The sequence below is a fragment of the Elgaria multicarinata genome, chromosome 1 (genome assembly GCF_023053635.1).
Source record: "Elgaria multicarinata webbii isolate HBS135686 ecotype San Diego chromosome 1, rElgMul1.1.pri, whole genome shotgun sequence".
NCBI lineage: Eukaryota > Metazoa > Chordata > Lepidosauria > Squamata > Anguidae > Elgaria > Elgaria multicarinata.
Genome location: NC_086171.1, coordinates 159,075,280 through 159,094,814, shown reverse-complemented (window position 1 = coordinate 159,094,814; position 19,535 = coordinate 159,075,280). Strand labels below are relative to the sequence as shown.

At 46.5% G+C, this 19,535-nt stretch overlaps 1 protein-coding gene across 1 annotated transcript in view; it reads left to right on the top strand.

The window, feature by feature from the left end:
- The window catches only part of KIF21B (kinesin family member 21B), a 76,816-nt gene extending 57,959 nt beyond the window's left edge, over positions 1-18,857 (top strand). Inside the window, exons 25-35 of the mRNA XM_063140761.1 lie at positions 1,267-1,472; positions 4,180-4,254; positions 4,490-4,603; positions 5,896-5,934; positions 10,710-10,846; positions 12,082-12,262; positions 13,458-13,622; positions 14,687-14,804; positions 16,183-16,353; positions 17,581-17,780; positions 18,663-18,857. Coding sequence (XP_062996831.1) covers positions 1,267-1,472; positions 4,180-4,254; positions 4,490-4,603; positions 5,896-5,934; positions 10,710-10,846; positions 12,082-12,262; positions 13,458-13,622; positions 14,687-14,804; positions 16,183-16,353; positions 17,581-17,780; positions 18,663-18,762 — 1,506 coding nt within the window. The 3' untranslated portion in view covers positions 18,763-18,857. The remainder of the gene's footprint in view (positions 1-1,266; positions 1,473-4,179; positions 4,255-4,489; positions 4,604-5,895; positions 5,935-10,709; positions 10,847-12,081; positions 12,263-13,457; positions 13,623-14,686; positions 14,805-16,182; positions 16,354-17,580; positions 17,781-18,662) is intronic.
- Positions 18,858-19,535: the final 678 nt, after the last annotated feature.

The window sequence follows — 19,535 nt, the reverse complement described above, 5'->3', positions numbered from 1 at the left end:
GGAGGGTTTTTAGATCTGCATAACCCTCGGGGTGTTTGAACAGTAATTTCTGGCATCATTCCACTGTGGATTTTCCCTGTTGTTCTTGCACAGTTAGGTTTTCTCATGAAGGTGTCCCATGAGGTGAGATTTATAGTTAGCCATATTTGAAACAGCTCAGAATCTGGTGTAATATAAATCTGATGGGTGCGGGGAGTTGGCTTTCCAAGAAAGGACAGACCAGAAAAGATTTCCACTGTGTGGTGCTGTGTTGCACATACCCATCCCTAGTTATTGGTATGTCTCTCTTGTTTTCATTTTGTGGCTCAGGCCAGATGGCTTCTTCTGTAGTTTTAGTGCCCATCAGTGCCACTTAAATCTTACTGTATTCTTATCCCCTCGGGTTTTTTACTAGTGAGGAACCCCAAAGGTGTGTATCATCTTGGCTTTGTTTCTAGTTCCTGCTTGAGCCCAAATTAACATCTTTGTACCACATTTAGCCAACTAGCAAGTGTTGCAACACACATATTATTGGTGCTCCAGCTTTGGTCGTGCTCCAATAATATGGCAATGAACTAAAAACAAGTCCCTGACTGGTGTGCGTCCATCCGTCCCATCCATCACAAAGATGAAAAAGACTTTTATCAAGAGAAAACATCCCCCTCACCCAGGGCAGTTCCTCAACCAAGTAACCCTCGTAGTATGGGGGGGGTGTACAACCACTCCTGTGTGGCACTTCTGCATGGCACGGCAGTTGCTCCTCGGTGATATGAAGTGCCTTCTGTTAGAGTCCATATGAAGTGCCTTCTGTTAGAGTCCATATTAAATTCAGAATGAAGGGGTAAGATTCTGCCGCCCTGCTTATTGCACAGCCCACGGGGTCCTGAGAGAAAGGTGACTGAGAAATGTTAGCAGTCCAGTTCTAGTTTTTTCCAGACTAGTTTTGGCTAGGCATTTAACAGCATATGCTGAGTTTTTTAACTGACCCAGAATAGTAGTTTTAAATGGATATTGTCTGTTTTTGTTTGTATTTTATGCTTTTTATGGTTTTAAATTTTGTATATTTGTTTTTAATGTGCTGTGTTTAATTTTTGTAAACGGCCCAGAGAGTTTCAGCTATGGGGCAGTATATAAATTTAAATAATAATAATAATAATAATAATAATAATAATAATAATAATAATTTTTTTAAAAATTGGCTGCCCACCCCCTGCAGTGGCAGCCAGGGAAAAGCTCCCCTATTGCCATGCTGCTTTTAAACTTGTGCCTTCTGGGGCTTTGTTTTAGGGGGAGCCCAAGCTGTCTGGCCAGATGAAGGCTGTGTCTGCAGAGTGTCTGGGGCCCACCTTGGACCTCTCCACTAAGAACATCACCAAGTCGTTGGCATCCCTCATGGAGATCAAAGAGGATGGCATTGGCTTCTCCATCCGTGACCCTTACTACAAGGAGAAGGTCTCCCGCACCATCAGCCTGCCCATCCGAGGGAGCACATTGTAAGCCATGGCAGTGTAGGCGTTGGCCTGTGTACAGGTCCTGTTGGGGAAATTGTGGTGGTCGTAGCTGCTGGCATAGAAGGTCAGATCCAGTCATTCGGAATCATCTAAATGCATTTAGCCCCCCCCCCCTTGTACGCAGTATTCGAGTCCTCCTCCTGACAAGCAGAATCTCTTCGTGGCTTTGGCATGGAGAGTCGGTGGTCCAAAGAGGAAGCAGGCAAGGAGGAAGCAAAGTCCTGCATTGTTCTGGAGCCAGAGACAGCTGCCTCCTTTGCTGGCAAAGTCTTACATGAAGACTAGGAACATGGAGTAGTAACATGAGTAGATCTGCATAGGCTGCAATTCTTGTTAAATCCCCCCCCCCAACACACAAACACACACGTTTTCTCACAGGTCCCACTCAGCTGGTAGCTTCAAGTGCTTTTGGTTTAGAAGGAGAACTTCGGGATGGGGAAGAATTTAGTTCGGTCCACATATTTAAGTGGAATAACCTAGTTTGCACTTCCTGGACTAATATGCAGATTGGAACACAGTCATGCACTTTTCTGAATTTTACGATACTGTTCTCAGCTCAAAAATGGCATATATACAGTATATATATGGGGAAATTGCATACAAAATGCACATGTAAGGGGAAATCGCATACAGAAGTAATGTAATTTTTGTGCATTTAAGAAAAATCGTAGGCTGATACAGAAATTGGACTAAATGGACTCGTGATTGAATACATGCAAAATTGACACAAACTGAAAATAGGTCGATTTGTCCATTCTTAGGTATTGGGAAAGCATTAACCTTTCCCTCCCCAGAATGCTGTTATGAATTCAGAGACCCAGGTGGTATGAACTGCATAACCTGTATAACCTGTAATAGTCCCCATCAACCACAAACTGGCAAGAATATAGCTGCTTCTGTGGACATCAAGAATGCTGAAAATAGTCGGTGTCTAGAATGGGGGCCATTTCAAACCTTTAGCAAATTCACGTGATACAGCTTTCCAGAGACTGTGCCATGATCACACACACCCGTGAAATGGAGAAATGGGCATTAAAATGGCAAATCCAATTCAGTGTAAGAAAGTGCAAAATGTATCTTGGGGCAAAAAAAATCCTAACTTCACATATATATTGATAGGATCTGAACTGATGGTGACTGTGGTAAACAGCTGGATTCAAACATTGATTCAGGGTGTGGCTGCTATGAAGAAAGCAAATTCCATGTTGGGAATCATTAAGAAAGGAATTGAAAAGAAAATTGCCAGAACCATAATGCCTGTATACAAAATTGTGGTGTGACCTTACTTCGAATATAGCGTGCAGTCCCTGCACCTTGAAAAGGATATTGTAGAATTGGGGAAAGGCCAGAAAGGAGCAACTGAAATGATCAAGGGGCTGAAGCAACTCCTTTATGAGGAAAAATGACAGCAATTGGGATTGTTTAGCTTAGAAAAAAGGCGAGTGAGGGGGAGAGATGTTAGAGGTGTACAAAATTATGCATAGTGCGGCGAAAGATTAGGGAAACTTATCTCTCTCTTGTAATACTAGAACCCAGGGAAATCCCATGAAGCCGAATGGTGGGAGATTCAGGACAGGTAAAAGGAAGGACTTCTTCACACAGCACATAGTTAAACTGTAGGATTCACTTGCTCAAGAAGTAGTGATGGCAACCAACTTGCATGGCTTTAAAAACGGATTGGATAAATTCCTGGAGCAGAAGGCTATCAATTGCTACTAGTCCTAATAGCTATGTGCTACATTTAGTATCAGAGGCAGTATGACTATGTACACCAGTTACTGGGGAACGTAGGCGGGTGGGTGCTGTTGCACTGATATCCTGCTTGTGGATTTCCCATTGACAGCTAGTTGGCTGCAGTGTGAACAGAATGCTGGACTACATGGACTCTTGGTGGGATCCAGCATGGCTCTTCTTATAGTCTTAAATGAGCAAGGAACTAGAACTACTCCCTTATGAGGAAAGGTTACAATGTTTGTGGCTTTTTAATGAGAAAAAAGGCAAGTAAGGTGGGGACAAGATAGAAGTGTACAAATACGTGGTGTGGAGAAAGTGAATAGAAAGAACTTTTTCTCCATCGCGATACTAGAATCCAGGATCATCTAATGAAGTAAAAAGGTAGGCGATGGGATTAGCTACCACAGAGCTATTAACAGACACCAACTTGGATTGATTTTAAAAGGAATTAGACAAATTCATCAAATATAAGGTTAGCCATGTGTCATGACGCCCATAGATTACCTTCAGCATCAGAGGCAATATGCCTCTATTTACCAGTTACTGGAGAACATGAGTAGGAGGGTCCTATTGCGCTCATGTCCTGCTTATAGGCTTCCCATGAGCATCTGTTGGACCACTCTGGGAACAGAATGCTGGGTAGATAGGCCTGTCTTATGATCTCTGATAAACACAGGGGATTTCATATCTGAATGTGCTCCCACATCTAAATCTCTGCATGTGCATAGCTGGCATGGACGGGAAGACTGTTTGGTATCCTGGCCTCCCAAACATGTCATGTGGAGGAGCTATCAAACCAATGATTTTCCAAAATGTGATGCAGCCTGTCCAATTTGCCTTGCAGCATATTTGAGAGCTGTTGGGACGGGGCTTCACTTATCCCAGTCTTAGCTCAGAGCTGAGGGAGCCCAGCATTGGAAAAGGTAACTGCTAACTCTGGCTGCCTCTCCTTTAGCCCTAGACAGTCACGCGGTGCAGACACCTCACCTCTCACAAGGAGGAAGTCATATGACCGGGGTCAACCGATCAGGTGAGTGTGTGAGGGAGGCAAAATGTGTGTGTGTGTGTGTGTGTGTGTGTGTGTGTATGGCAGGGAGAGGGAGGGTGCCGAGGGTGGGATAGGATGCAAAATAAGCAACTGCTCTTATGATTTGCATATGATCCAGGAACTGAAGTCCTCTGGGTGCAGGATCTATAAGTGCTGGGAGAAGATGAGGTCTATGGGGTAGAATGAGTCCCTGCTCTTTTTTTTTTTCCTTGCCTAGGAACCCAGATGTTGGATTCACTCCTCCCTCGTCCCCTCCCAGCAGGCCACGCAATGACCGCAACGTCTTCTCTCGCCTCACCAGCAACCAGAGCCAGGGCTCAGCACTAGACAAGTAAGGCTAATTGTGAGACTTGGGGAGGCTCGTATCCCAGGGGTGAATGGAAAAAACTGGCAGTGATAGCTACTGGTGCTTGAAACACCTCGTCCTCATATCCCAGTCTACGCAGCATCTGGAATTCACCTTTGCACTGGAGTTCTACCACTGAGGCATTTAAGTACAAGATTACCTTCAGATCTCCTGCAATATGCAGGGAGCCTGAATGTCACTGTCATGTGAAGGCCTCTGAACCAAGGTCCTCCGCCCAGGGCCAGGCACCATAGTCAGAACCTAAAGCTAGACAGCACCAGAATCACCCAATTGCTCTGTGGTTGCTCCATCTCCCCAGTGTATCTCCATTGCTCCATCTCCCAATGCATTTAGAAATCAGGTTACTGCCAGAAAGCATAGAAGTTCTTTCCAAACCTGTCAGGGTCATCTGCCCTGGGGTCGCTTTTTAACAGCTCTGTTATCACTGCTTTTGGGAGGGTGTGTGTGCGCTGCTCTTCCTTTTCAAGCCCAATGGTGAGTTGCTCAGGCCTCTAAGGTATTTCCATTGGATTACTCCAATCAGCAGGTTCAGAATAGGGACAAGCGTGTCCTGCCTTCCAAACAGTGTGTCTGTGTTTGAATCTGTAAGTGCCTTTTTTTCTGGAGCATGTTGTTGCTCCCACTATGTCTCCTGAATGACAGCTGTGGCATCATTGATACAGCCTCAGTTTAAGACCATGGGATTTCTCTAACATAGGCCACCTTGGGCCTCAGGGGACAAGCAATGCATTTAGTTTTCAAATAAACAAAACCAAAGCCCTGCTTGGGACTTAGCCGTGAGTAGCCGTGTCAAATATGTCCTCTTGTAGAGTGACTTCTGTGAACAGAGTGCCCATGTCCTCATGTGGAGCTGGTATGGTAGTCACAATAGAAGCTGGGCACCCATTGCTGCCCAGGAGCTTTGGGTAGGTATTTCAAGGTTTGTGCACATTCTCTTATTTTGCAGAAGAACCACACATGCACAATAATCCAGCAGCCTGGGATCTCCACTTTCTTTTCTTCTTAAAGCAAGTTTCTAGCACTGGTGGCTGCAATGACAGGCTTGCAAGGGTGTGGTGAAACACCTAGTAAAATCTCAGATGGTTTCTGCTCGTGCCCCCCTGCTCCTGAGCCCTTTCTGTCTGTGGTCTGCTGTCCTCTTGTCTGCCCTGCTAGCTTGGATGCAATAACAACCTTCCCCTTTTCTGACTTTTTGCTGTTGCTTTTCCTTCTCCTGGTTTTAATTACCCATAATCCTGCTAATTTTCTGTCCCTAGGTCTGATGACAGTGATTCCTCTGTCTCGGAGGTGCTGAGGTATAAAACTTACTATTTATTATATAACTCTTCTAGCCTTTCTCTTTCTCATTCTTTCCCCTCCCTGCATTTAATACCTGCATGGAACCAAACCCAGTGTGGTGTTTCTTGCCTTGTTCTGCTTCTCCTCTCTGAGTGCTACATTTGCCTTCCCAGCTGGCTATAGAACGTTTGGTCAGGCTCACATCAGATGTTACCTGGAGTAACATGTTTCTTCCATTCTCTCGTTGCTCCCACTTCGCTCCCAGTAATTCCAGCAATTTCTGCCCATAAAGTTAGGGCACAAGAGATGGTTAAGTGCCAAGACACCAAGGGCTCATCTACACCAAGCAGGATCTTGCACTATGAACGCGGTATATAAAAGGCAGGAGCCACACCAAGCAGGATATAGCAGTATGAAGGTGGTATATGGTCTGTGTCAATGGGCCCCAACAGTTGTCAGTGCACTTCAGTACCCCCATAAAGCATCAGTGTGGCTCCTGCCTTTTATATACCGTTTTCATACCTCTTTCATTGTGCAATATCCTGCTTGGTGTAGACGAGCCCCAACACACACACACACACACACACACACACACACACGTCTCTGAAAGCTTCAGACTGTTTCCCTAGGTCCTAAAAGTTGACAACCTGTGTTTGGGCTGGACTGGCCACATATCTCCAGATAGTGCATGTCTGTAGTAGTAACCAAGATTAGGAGCTAACCAATTGCATGCATTGCCATTACGCTATGATTTCATGTGTTTGGCTTTTGAATGGTGGCATTGTTTAGAATTCTGAGTAGTTTATAGTCCTCGTGGTGGTAGAAAAAAGATTGAAAAATGTGCAGGCAGCTCCTCTTCAAAGCTCGGAGCTATTTCAGCTGAGCTCAAATGTCCAGCCCCATTTTTTAAAATCCTTATTTTTTGCTATGGAAGTTAAATATATGTGTACTTACTGAACTTGCATAATGTATTCCAGTCTCATATTGTAAATATTTGGAAGACTTTTGAGTGGAGAACACCAAACCCCACCAATTATTCTGGTCACTGGATCTTGTCCTAAAGCAATAGCATGCCAGATAGTGATACCTTTCTGATCTTTCTTGATATGGCTAGTCCCATAAAGATAGAGGTGGCGGGAGAGTGTAAGAGAATAGAATCCCGGCTTAACACCCCTGGAGAACCCTTGTAGCGACACGTGGGGCGCTGAGAAACAAAAGAAAAGTCAGGAATAATGTGCTCTAATATAGTCTACAAAATCCGACTCGGTTTGCTATCACTTATCCATAAGCAAGCACTCAAAAACAAACCTAAAATACTTTAAATAGATTTTGTAAACACATCTGTTGCAAACTGGAACCGTTATCGCAAGACAGAGAGCAAGAAATCTAATCACCAGTATACATGCTGCACAGCAATTTTAACTGCCCAACCTGTTTCAGCCTTGCAATCTTCTTTAATGACATATAATTGACCATTAGTGGATTGGCTGCTCCAGACCAGAAACAGATTCAGGCTTGCATAAATCGGGAGCCGTGTTCATGAAATAAAAATTATTACATTTCCATTATTCTGTTCTTCTTAGATTTTCCTTAGAGCGGGGATTGTTTCCCTCTGTTGCTTGGTCACCCAGGGGCACGGAGAAGACACTGATCTTCTCTGAACTTCAGCTCCCATTTCTGCTGCATCAGGCTAATGCTTCCAGTGGGGAGTCAGGAACTGTCATGCCTCACCCTTTTGCTGATAATGGGCTCCACTTCCTGTTTTACATTTTTATTTGCTCCTCAGTTTAATGAGAGAATCTCATTAAAACCTCTAATGAGAGAAATCCCATCCTGGCCCTGACAAGCTTGCACACCTCCAGCAAGCAAGCAGTGGGTCTGTGTCTGGAGGTGCCAAGCACTGGGTACCAACTGTTGGTATAGAATTGTTTTGAGAGGCTGATGGGTCTTAGGAACACTAACCCAGGCCTGTGCTCCATGTTTTTGGAGTACCAAGACTGATACTCAACACACCCTGGGATGAAGAGGAAACCTCTTCTTGCTGATGTCCCAGGGACCTTGTAGGATTTGCTCTGAAAGACTGCTGCTCTCTAGCTGTCACTCCCTCCAATTGCAACAAGCCTTAAGAGACCTCTTGGCAAGATGGGTTGTGTGACCTGTGCCAAAGCCATACAGAAACTCTTAAGGGATTTTAATATTTGTATTTTAGTTGGACTATTTGCTTATTTATTATTTGTGTTCTGAAATTTTGTGCCATTCGTGTTGTATGGACAAGAGGAAGCCACCTTGCAGAAGTTTTACCCATATATACATTAAAAAGAAACAAAGAAGAATGCTCTTTTGTACCTGCTAGTGAAAAGCTTCGATCTATAGTTTGGGGCCATTGTCCTCCAGTGCTAAGAACCGAAAGTGAAAGGGGAGCATCCGGTTCGACAGCTGCCCTTTAGAAAGCTGGATGATAAGGCTAGAAAATTCATAATGCCCTTTTGGAATGTTTTCCTTTTATAATGCTGTACAGCATGCTCAACATAGTACTGTCTCTTGGCTAGAACCCAGGAAACAAGTGCAGGAACTAGAACTGTTGCTCTGGTTGCGAAATAGTCTAAAATCACTCATGGGAAGATGCTGCTTTTCTCCCCCACCCCACCCCCCACCCCAATACCTTCCCTGCTGTTTGCAAGGGAGAACAGCACCAAGGCAGGGGGACCCCGTTCCTTCTGTGGGGATGGCCTCTTCCTGCTTCAGCCCTGCTGTCCTGCTTCCATTCTCCCCTGTCTGTCCTGCTGTCTATAAAAAGAGGAAAACTGAGCAGCATAAGGACAGCACATGGGCATCCCTTTGATGTCCTCTTTCCATGCCTCCTCCTACTCTCCTCGTAAGGGTTCTAGTTTTACCAGTGTCTGAGTGAATTTCTTCCAGTGAATATATGGAACCAGTTACCTAGGGAAGTTGTGTGCTCTCCCACAGTAGAGGCATTCAAGAGGCAGCTGGACAAGCATCTGTCAGGGATGCTTTAGGGTGGATTCCTGCAGTGAGCAGGGGGTTGGACTCGATGGCCTTATAGGCCTCTTCCAACTCTACTATTCTATGAATAGGATACAAGAAAGTGAAATTCTCTGACTCACCCCTATATGACCTTTAGGCATTTTTTTTTCTTTTACTCCCCCTTGGTTGTCCCATGTATTCAAATCAGAAAATGCATTTTCCCCCTGCAGGGCGGTTACTAAGCTTATTGCTGAAATGGATTAAAACATTTCCATGCTAGCCACAGGGTGGTGCACTTATTTCATGCACGACTCGAGTGGAGGCGTTTGTTCTAGAGTAGGGAATCTGGTTTGTCAAAGCAATAAGGCTTTTATACCATTTTCCTTGAGATGTACCCATCTAAAGTAGGTGACGTAATCCCCTTGTTGGACCAAGGAGATGCTCAAAATAATTGCCATCTGTGAAACCCACATGGTTGTTAAGAGCAAAACCCAAATAGATGTTGTTTATATGAAGGGGTCAGTGTCTCTCTGAGCACGCTGATTTTCAGTTGCACTCCGCTTTTGCCCCCCAAAACCCTCACGACTTAGATTTGAATTAGCCTTGCAGAAACAAAGTAGCAAATGAAAATACAGTCGCTCCGCTGTTGATGGGAGAGAGGGCCATAGCACAGTGGCAAAGCACCCTTCAAGAAGGATGCAGACAAGCTGGAGCGTGTTCAGAGGAGGGCAACAACGATGATCGGGGTCTGGAAACAAAGCCCTATGAAGAGAGACTGAAAGAACTGGGCATGTTTAGCCTGGAGAAGAGAAGATTGAGGGGAGACATGATAGCACTCTTTAAATACTTGAAAGGTTGTCACACAGAGGAGGGGCAGGATCTCTTCTTGATCCTCCCAGAGTGCAGGACATGGAATAACGGGCTCAAGTTAAAGGAAGCCAGATTCCGGCTGGACATCAGGAAAAACTTCCTGACTGTTAGAGCAGTACGACAATGGAATCAGTTGCCTGGTGAGGTTGTGGCCTCTCCCACGCTAGAGGCCTTCAAGAGGCACCTGGACAACCATCTGCCAGGTATGCTTTAAGGTGGATTCCTACATTGAGCAGGGGGTTGGACTCGATGGCCTTATGGGCTATGAAAGCACCTGTTTTGCAGGCAAGAGGTCCCAGGTTCAATCCCTGGCATCTCCAGATGGGAAAGGCTCCCATCTGAAACCCCATGGAGCCACTGTGAGTCACTCATTAAACTAACAGTGGGCAACTGTGGGAGGCCTGGGGAACATCCCCGCCCCCCGCCCCCCAATCAGGCCATGTTCCGTAGTCTGCAGGGTGCCGTGGAAAACAAGTCAAACAAAATTGGTGTTTTGTCCCTGAAATTCAGTAGGGAACTGCTCCATAATGCTAAAAACAACACTGTTAGGTATTTTATTTTAAATTGCAGCAGCTGCTGAATTTGATGATGTGACAGGGGTGCATGTTGCCCACCTGCTGGATTAGACCGTACTGAGCTGGGTGTGTCAGTCATCTGACTTGCAATAAAGCAGCTTTTGTGCTCAGCTAGGGGAAATCCTGTATGTGAACTTCCAGTGCCCAAGGAACATCTCATCTCTCAATATTGCAGAAGGTTGTGCCTAGAACTCTTCAGCTTGACTCTGCATGTGTCTGCCTGCTTGTATTTTTCTCGAAGCTTGACAGGGGTCAAGCAGCGTGCAAAGTCCCTGATGCATGAAAGGTTGCGCTTGGGATGTCTGCTGGTTCCAGCTGCAGGAAGCCTCTCTCTCACTAATTCTCTTTTTCTCCCATGCAAGGGGCATCATTAACCCTGTGGGAGGTTCCAGGAGTGCCCGGACGGCCCCCCTGCAGTGCATCTCTGTGGCAGAAGGACACACCAAGCCAGTACTGTGCCTGGATGCTACTGATGAATTGTTGTTCTCTGGATCCAAAGGTGGGTGGGTGGGTGTGCGTATGTGTGCATGAAAAGGCAGGGGTTCCTTCTAATGCTTTAGGACTAACTAACACTGGACCAGAAGTTCTGTTTGGAGACATTTCTGAGCTGCCTCTTTATGGTAACCAAAGGTAGAAGTGCCCTTTAGATATATCACATTCCCACTGTTTTCTAGGACAAGGAGGCCACCATGCACAGGTGCAAATACACAGTGCCCATTCAGAAGACACCTTAAACCACAGCTTTAACCACAGTGAATAAGGCTTTTTGCTTTATTCACCGTGGTTAAAGCCATGGTTTAAGGTGTCTTCTGAACACAGCCAGGCTTTCTGGCTTAACCACCATGGTTAAAGCTGTGGTTTAAGGTGTCTTCTGAACACAGCCCGGCTTTCTGGCTTAACCACCATGGTTAAAGCTGTGGTTTAAGGTGTCTTCTGAACGGGGCCACACACAAACACTGCAGAAGATAGCCCAGGTGCTGTATCTATGGTAAAGATAGTGAACAGCAACCTGCAATATTGTGAACCGCCCAGAGCTTCAGCTATTAGGCGGTATAAAAATGTAATAAATAAATAAATAAATAATGCACATCTGTTAAGGCCACCAGAAAAGGGAAAATGTGCGTCTGCCGGATGATTCAGATTTAATGTTTCAATTAAAACTGGCTGTTTTTCCATCTTGCATTCATTCATTTTCATTCATTTTTCTATGTTTCTATGCCACCCAATAGCCAATGCTTTCAAGTTAAAACCCTGATACTACACAATAAAACATAGTATAAAAACGTTAATGTACAAAAATGTTAAACAAAATCAGCTAAAAATAATCAAACAATAACATACCAGGACCTGTTAAAACAACTAGGTTAAGAAGAAGCCCATCATATACCGTCAAATGCCCGGGTATTAGATGGAAGTCTTATATTAGTGGCAAAAAAGATGACAGTGCTGGTGCCAGGCAGACCTCACTGGGGAGAGCATTCCACAGCCCGGGGCGGGGGCGGCACACCACCGAGAAGGCCCTCTCCCTTGTTGCCATCCTCTGAAAGTGTTAGGTGACATTTATTTATTTAATTTAATTTACGTCCTGCCTTTCCACCCAAAAAGGTGCTCAAGGCAGCTCCATCTTCGTATCACTGAAGAAATAAGTTGTTACTTTGCAGAGGGTGATGGCAGTTCTTGGGTGAGAAGCGAGGTCCATTCTGACACAACTAAAGTGTTCTCTTCTTTCCAAAGATCGGAGTTGCAAGATGTGGAATTTGGTGACCGGCCAGGAAATTGCTTCTTTGAAAGGCCATCCAAACAACGTGGTCTCCATAAAGTACAGCAGCCACTCTGGCCTGGTATTCACGGTCTCTACCTCTTACATCAAAGTTTGGGACATCCGGGATTCTGCCAAGTGCATCCGCACTCTCACGTAAGTACTTGGAAGCTCTCTATTTCATGTTGTGAGGCTTTCCTTTATTTATTTATTTAGAGTATTTTTATCCCGCACCTCAGCCAAAAATGTTCCCGGAGCGGCTTAACCATGGCTTAGCATGTCATCTGAACAGGCCCTATGGCTAATATTTGGATAATATGAGGACTGTACTAGCTCAGAGTCTGATTGAAGCTCTGCTATGTCCTTTGTTTTCAGCAGGACAGGACTAGATGTGTAGTTGGGCATTCCACAGTGTGCAGCAGCCTCTCAGCCAGACAGCTCCATCTCCAGATCCCTACCAAAGTGCAGCTAGTCTCTGCATCCAACATCTACAGTCCAAACTAGACATGACATTTGTCACATGATTAGTCTTGGCGTTTTAAACAAATAAATACTGTAGCAGGTGTGAGGAGGCCTCAGCTGGATCAAAACTGTGGTGTTGAGGAGGGGAGGTGTAACCCTTTGTTCCCGTCACAGTCCTGGTCGGAGTCACAGCCACCCACCCTGCCCCTGTTATTCACAATGGCAGGAACCCCCAATCCTGATGGTGACTGAGGCAGGAGCAAAAGGGTTAAAGCCCCCTCTCCCATCCATGTCATGGAATTGATCCATCCTTAGGGTGGGGAGGGCTGCACTGGTACTTACCTTTAAAAAAGGGGGGGAAGCACACTGGAGCTAACCACGTGACAAATATCATGTCTCGTTTGGCCTTAAGCGGGTCTTTCTTTCTAGTTAGAACTAAAAGGGTTTGTGTGCCTCAATGTGTGTGACTTCATTGGACTGCCTCTACCCACATGGCTTAAAGAGGCCTTATTGTGGAGGAAGGGAGACGAAAGAAAGGAGGTTCAAGTCATGAGTTACCTTTTCTTTTCTTTGTTTTGGTATTGGGCAACTCCTGCTGCTGTTTAATAGATATGAAGGTGAGGAATAATTCCTCTGTGGACCTCTGGGTTTCAAAACGTACTGTTGCCTCTGCCCTCCATAAGCTTCCATTATATAAGTGGCCAAAGATGCTCTTTCCAATTCTGTTTTTAAAGCTGCCCATGTTGAGGTGGCCTCCTTAAAAGGCAAACCCGCAGTCTCTCTCTTGCCATATTGTTGAACTCTACTAATGCTTCTATGAGCCTCTGCACAGCCTTTCATACCTATTACAATGTCTCTGACTGTCTTTCTCTCTCTCTTTCTGGATTAGGTCATCAGGCCAAGTGATTTCCGGGGATGCCTGTGCTGGGACCACTACCCGTACCATCACCAGTGTGCAAGGCGAGCACCAGATCAACCAGATTGCGCTTAACCCCACAGGCACCACGCTTTATGCAGCCTCCGGCAATTCCGTCCGCATCTGGGAGCTGAACAGGTCAGAGGGCAAACTTGCAGCCAGGTTGATCTGGGGCAGACTCCCCCAACCTGGTGCCCTCTGGAGCTATTGGACTACAACTCCTATTATCTGGCTGGGGACGGAGTTGTCCTCCAACACCTCTGCAGGGTGCCAGATTGGGGAAGGCTCATCTAGGAGCATCTGATGTATCCTATCTGATGTAACCTTCCCCCTGTGAGGGAAGTTACATCAACTGGGATTGCTTAGCTTGGAAAAAAGGAGGCTAAGGGGAGACATGGTAAAGGTGTACAAAATCACACATGGTGTGGAGAAGGTGGATAGGGAGACATTTTTCTCCCTCTCTCAAAATACTAGAACCCGGGGTCATCCCATGAAGTTGATTGGTGGGAGATCCAGGACAAATAAAAGGAAGTACTTCTTTACATAGCACATAGTTAAATTATGGAACTCACTACCACAAGATGTAGTGATGGCCACCAATTTGGATGGCTTTAAAGGGGGGTTGGATAAATTCCTGGAGACAAAGGCTATCAATGGCTATTAGCCCTGATGGTTGTGTGCTATCTTCAGTATTAGAGGCAGTAAGCCTGTGTGCACCAGTTGCTGGGGAACATGGGTGGGAGGGTGCTGTTGCACTGCGTCCTGCTTGTTCATCCCTGGCCGATGGCTGGTTGGCCGCTGTGTGAACAGAGTGCTGGACTAGATGGACCCTTGGTCTGATCCAGCATGGCATTTCTTATGTTCTTATCTCCCAGAAGGTTCATACAGGGCGGGAAGGAAAAAAAGAACATCCTTTCATCAGCTAGTTTTATTAGTGGGAGGATAGAGGGAGACGTTTGTCCTGCCCACAGTTCCAAGCTGTTTCCAAATATACAAGAATGCCCAGAAGAGAACAACAAGAGGCTGTTGTTGTGCCTCAACTAACCAAACCGAGAGGTTCCCAGAAGCCCTGGAATTCCCGAGTCCTTTATGTTGAGGGCCCCGTGGGGTTGCTTGACAGGGGGAGGAGAGCATTGGGTCTCCCATTAAAAACATATACCCACAGCTTGGCTTTCCTCACTGTTTTCCCCTTTTTCATCTAGACTGCAGCCCATTGGGAAGCTGACAGGCCATATTGGGCCTGTGATGTGTCTCACAGTGAACAGGACTGCAAGCAACCATGACCTGGTCGTCACAGGATCGAAAGACCACTATGTCAAGGTATTCGACAGAAGTTGCGTTTTCCTCAGAGCGCTGCTGTCAGCGTCCTTGAGAAGGCTGCCTATTTCTTTTTCTTCAGCAGCCCAGCCCTCTTCCCCCTCCCCCCTCCCCATCAATGGCAATATGCTTCTCCCTTACTTATCATTGGGGGGAAAAGACCCAACATAGTGTTTCTACAGCCTTAACAGTCAGTTTTTAGCGCAACAGAGAAGTCAAGTTTTCTGTTTCTCCCCTGGCATTCTTTATTACGGTAGTGAAGCCACAGGAAACAAAAGCCAAAAAAGGAAGGAACCCCAAGAAGGAAGCCAAAAAAGCCAGAGGCAAAGGGGTGAAAACGGGGATGTGGTTTATTAAAAATAATGACCAACGTGTTTCGGACCCTAAGGTCCTTCCTCAGGGTAATTCAAACAAAAGTGAGATACCAATCTTCTTATGGACCCATGGAGAATTGATATCTCACTTTTGTTTGAATTACCCTGAGGAAGGACCTTAGGGTCCGAAACGCATTGGTCATTTTTTTTTTAATAAACCACATATCCGTTTTCACTCCTTTGCCTCTGGCTTTTTTGGCTTCCTTCTTTTATTATGGCCAAACTGCAGAAGAGAACTGATGCCCCAAGTAGGATGTTCCAATATCCCTTACAGGACAAGTCAAAGTCTGAAGTGCTTCAGTGTCTCACATTCGTGCCACCTTCCCCAATCTGGCACCTTTCCAGATGTGTCAGACTACAGCTACTATCATTCCCGACTAGCAGAGCCATTGGGCATGATGGGAGCTGTAGTCCAACACACTAGATTGGCTAAGGCTACATTACTGTGTGCATGGAATAGTATGAATCCTCCCAGAGAACATTAGTTATTGGGTGGATTAGAAATGTAATAAATAATTGTCTAGTATTGATGAAATAAGCCTAGTGGCTTGTGTTGGTCCATCCCTTATTCTACCTTCATCGGTAGGAGAGGAATGGAACGGTCCTGAAAGGCAGGCGGCAATGGGAATAATGCATCCATTCTTTAAGCCCTACTGAGTCCTACAGCTAGCATTTATGTGCGCTCATTGCAAGAAGAGTGGATGGGAGAGCAAAGCAGGAACTTTCAAATAACCATAGAGTGTAACAGTCTTTCCCAAGCGAACAGGGCTCTTATATTCCATTCCCCACAGTTTCCTCCAAAAGATCTTAGCCCCACCCAGGTCTTGCTAAACCACATCCCCTCTCCAGGTATTTTGTTCCATATAACGTACTTTCCTTTATAATAGGCCCCTCTTCTTCTACTAGCATTCTTCCTCCTCTGATCGGCACACTGGACACTAAGCCCAAAATTCAGCCTAGGCAGTAAGTTTTGAAAGGCTGCTTTTCTGAGAGCTCCTGTTTTGCAGATGTTCGAGATTGCAGAAGGTGTTGGTGGAAACGTTGGCCCCACTCACAACTTTGAACCTCCGCATTACGATGGCATCGAGTGCCTAGCGATTCAGGGAGATGTTCTCTTCAGTGGCTCCAGGGACAACGGGGTCAAGAAATGGGACCTGGAGCAGCAGGAGCTCATCCAGGTAGGAAGGGATAGGAGGAGGAGTTGGATTTGCAAAGGCCAGGAGAGAAATGGTATACCTTTTCTCTGATACAGATGATGCTGAAGCTGTCAACAGTTGCTGCATAAATTCCACTTGTAGATCAAGGGGGGAACAGGGACCCATGCTGACATCCATGAATGAGGAACCCTCCCACGCCCATCAAAGTGAATGTTCTAGATGTTGAAATCCAGTTAATGGAATGATGTGTGTTCTGCTTATGTTCAAATTGCACAGAAAATCCCAGTCTGTCTTTAGCATGTGTGTCTCTTTCAGACCTCTTATCAGCCATCACTCAGCAAGTCTCTTGGGCAAAGCAGGGTGGCTTCTGTTAGGGACAGGGTGGGCAACCCCTTGTAGCGTTGGTGGCTGCTTTTATTGTAGAAAGATCCCAGCATCCTTCAGTTAGCACTTCTGTTGCGTGTTTTCCCAGCAGGAGTACAAGCAACAGAGGCACTGGAAGCCCTGCTCTCCCCACCCTGCCCCACCCCAGTGTGCTAGTTGCAATCACAGGTACAGTGTGGAATGTGGTTGCACGAGTGTAACAGCCACCTGTTCAGTAATGCTGGTGAGATCGTTGGTGACAATCGCAACTGGCCCTGGGGTATCTCTGCACCCTTTTTGACCTGTTTTTAGTTCAGTTTTATCCAGGCTCCTCAGCACTGCCAGCTGGCTGCCCTCTTTTTAAGGTGGAATGAAGTATTGGGAACAAACCTCTGACGAAAGAACCCTCCTGCATTTGTAACCAGGGTGTTTCTAGATGAGGCTTTTCTCGTGCCATCACCCTGCCTCATTCACAGACTTTGACGGGGAGTTCAAGTTCCAACCTTCCACTGTTTTCCCACTACTTGCATCTTTTTTCTTACCATGGAAAACCCACTAAGGGCAAACGGGTGGAATTTCTGCACAGCGCCCTCTGCTTGGTAGTGGCGAGAGCCCCCCTCTTTGGAAACACCCCCAGACTATTGCGACAAGCAATATGGCCCAGCTGCTACTGTGCTGTGAACTTCAGTGTCTCTACTTAACTACCTGTAATGCCATTGTTACAGAGTCCCACTTCTTGTTTAGTAGTGTCCACTCCTTTCCATTGCGCTTGGCTTTTACCCCTTCCCCACCTCCCTCGGAAGCCTTTGTCGGTAGAACATCTTCGGTGTGACAAGAGGGGAACGGGCCCTTGCTAATGCAATTCGTTGTGTTCCTGCTTCCCAGCAAATCCCCAACGCACACAAAGACTGGGTGTGTGCTTTGGCCTTCGTGCCCAGCCGGCCTATGCTGCTGAGCGCCTGCCGTGGCGGGTCAGTGAAGGTCTGGAACGTCGACAATTTCACGCCCGTCGGGGAGATCAAAGGGCACGACAGTCCCATCAACGCCATCTGCACCAATTCCAAGCACATATTCACAGCTTCCAGGTGAGTGTGTGGAATGTGTGGTCCACTTAGCCCCAAAGAGACATCCTGAGCTCTTTGCCCTCTCGATCCCGTCTACTTTAACACAACTTTCCCCAACCTGGTGTCCTCCAGGTTTATTAGACCACAACTCCCATAATTCCCAGCCAGCATGGCCATTGGCTGTTAAGCATGGGAGTGCAATTCAACCCACCCGGAGGGCCTCAGGGAGAGGAAGGTTGAATTACACTGTTCAAGATCGCAAGGTTTTGTTCAAGGTGAGCTGGCTGCAGGCCCCAGGGCCTGATTGAGGGAGGAGCCATGACGAGCCCTGTTCATTGAGGCCTTCTTTCAGTGCAGCGGTGTTTGCTCAGCACCGTGGGATCTGCCAGAGCTATGGACTGTGCGTTATTTGAAACCAAGAAGCAGCTTTCTGTGGTGGTTCTTTTGCTCATAGCTTCTTTGTACATCTCTAGTGGCATCCTGCTCTGTGCAGCCTGTTCGTACAATGATCCCCAAGGGAGGCATCTGGCACTGCCGTCTCCCCAAACGGTTCCTTGCTATAACCAGGGACTAGTACCCGAGCATTTCAGTTGATCCGGGCACACCTCCCTGACTAAGGCAGAGTAAAGGGGTCTTATCCCAGTCATCACAACCTGAGAGCAGAGCTCCAGGGGCATCTGGTAACCTGCCCTTGTCGCGCAGGGATCCTGGCAGAGCTGGGAGTGGAGCACTAGCAAGCCCCAAAGGCTTGGCACGTGGGCATCCCCTGGGTGGGCGACCTAGAGCCGATCGCTCACTTCCTTCCCTTTATGGAGTCTCTGATCTCTTCTTTTCCGACCATGTTTCTTTTTTCCTTTTCTGTCTTCCTCTCTCTTTCTCTCTTTCTCTTTCTCTGTGCCACAGTGACTGCCGGGTAAAGTTATGGAATTACGTGCCTGGGCTCACCCCCTGCCTTCCGCGACGCGTCCTTGCCATCAAGGGCCGTGCTACCAGTCTGCCTTGACCCTCCTCCTCCTCCCCCTCCTGTCTTCTCTACTCTCCTGCTTACTTTTTCTTGCTGTGTTCTCCCTCCCTGTCCCCCTTTCTCTTCCCTCCCCCTCTCTCTCTGCGAGCTGATCTCAGCTGCTTCTTAACGGTACGCAATGCTTACTTGCTTTTCTTTCCCTTTAGGACAGTAAGTGAAGGTGTTTCCCAAGGGAGGCATCACCCCCTTAGTCCACCTCCAAAAACCCGTCTTGTGTTCCTCCCTGATTTGCCAGCTTGGTTGTGTTACTAGGGCCGCATGCTTTGCTTAAAAGTCTGTCGCTCAGTTCAGACAACACGTTTCTCAATGGTGGTTTTAAAACTCCACTGTGGAATTTTTACACCACTGTTGAGAAATGTGTTGTTTAGCGGGAAAACTCCATGCAACAGTGGAGGTTTTAAAAAACAAAAAACCCTCCACACAGAATATCCACACTGTGGAGAGGAGAGTTCCTGCACAACCGTTGTGTTGCGGGCTCTGTGGAGTTTTCTGTTGTGTTGTGTTGACTTTTCTCACTGGCTACAGAGTTCTCTGGCAAGAGCGGCGAAAGGAGCGAGTGCTGCTCTAGGAGAGCCGCCAGGATTGGTTTTTTTGCAGCAATGGCTGATGGGATACCATCAGGAGCATTGGGGGAGGAGAGAGGGCAGAGGAACTGTCAATCAAACGTCACAATGGATTTTACTCAACTCCATGGTAGCCCAGTCACACAGTGGTGGAATTAGAACATGCTGTGTGGGAAGTACCTCCTAAAA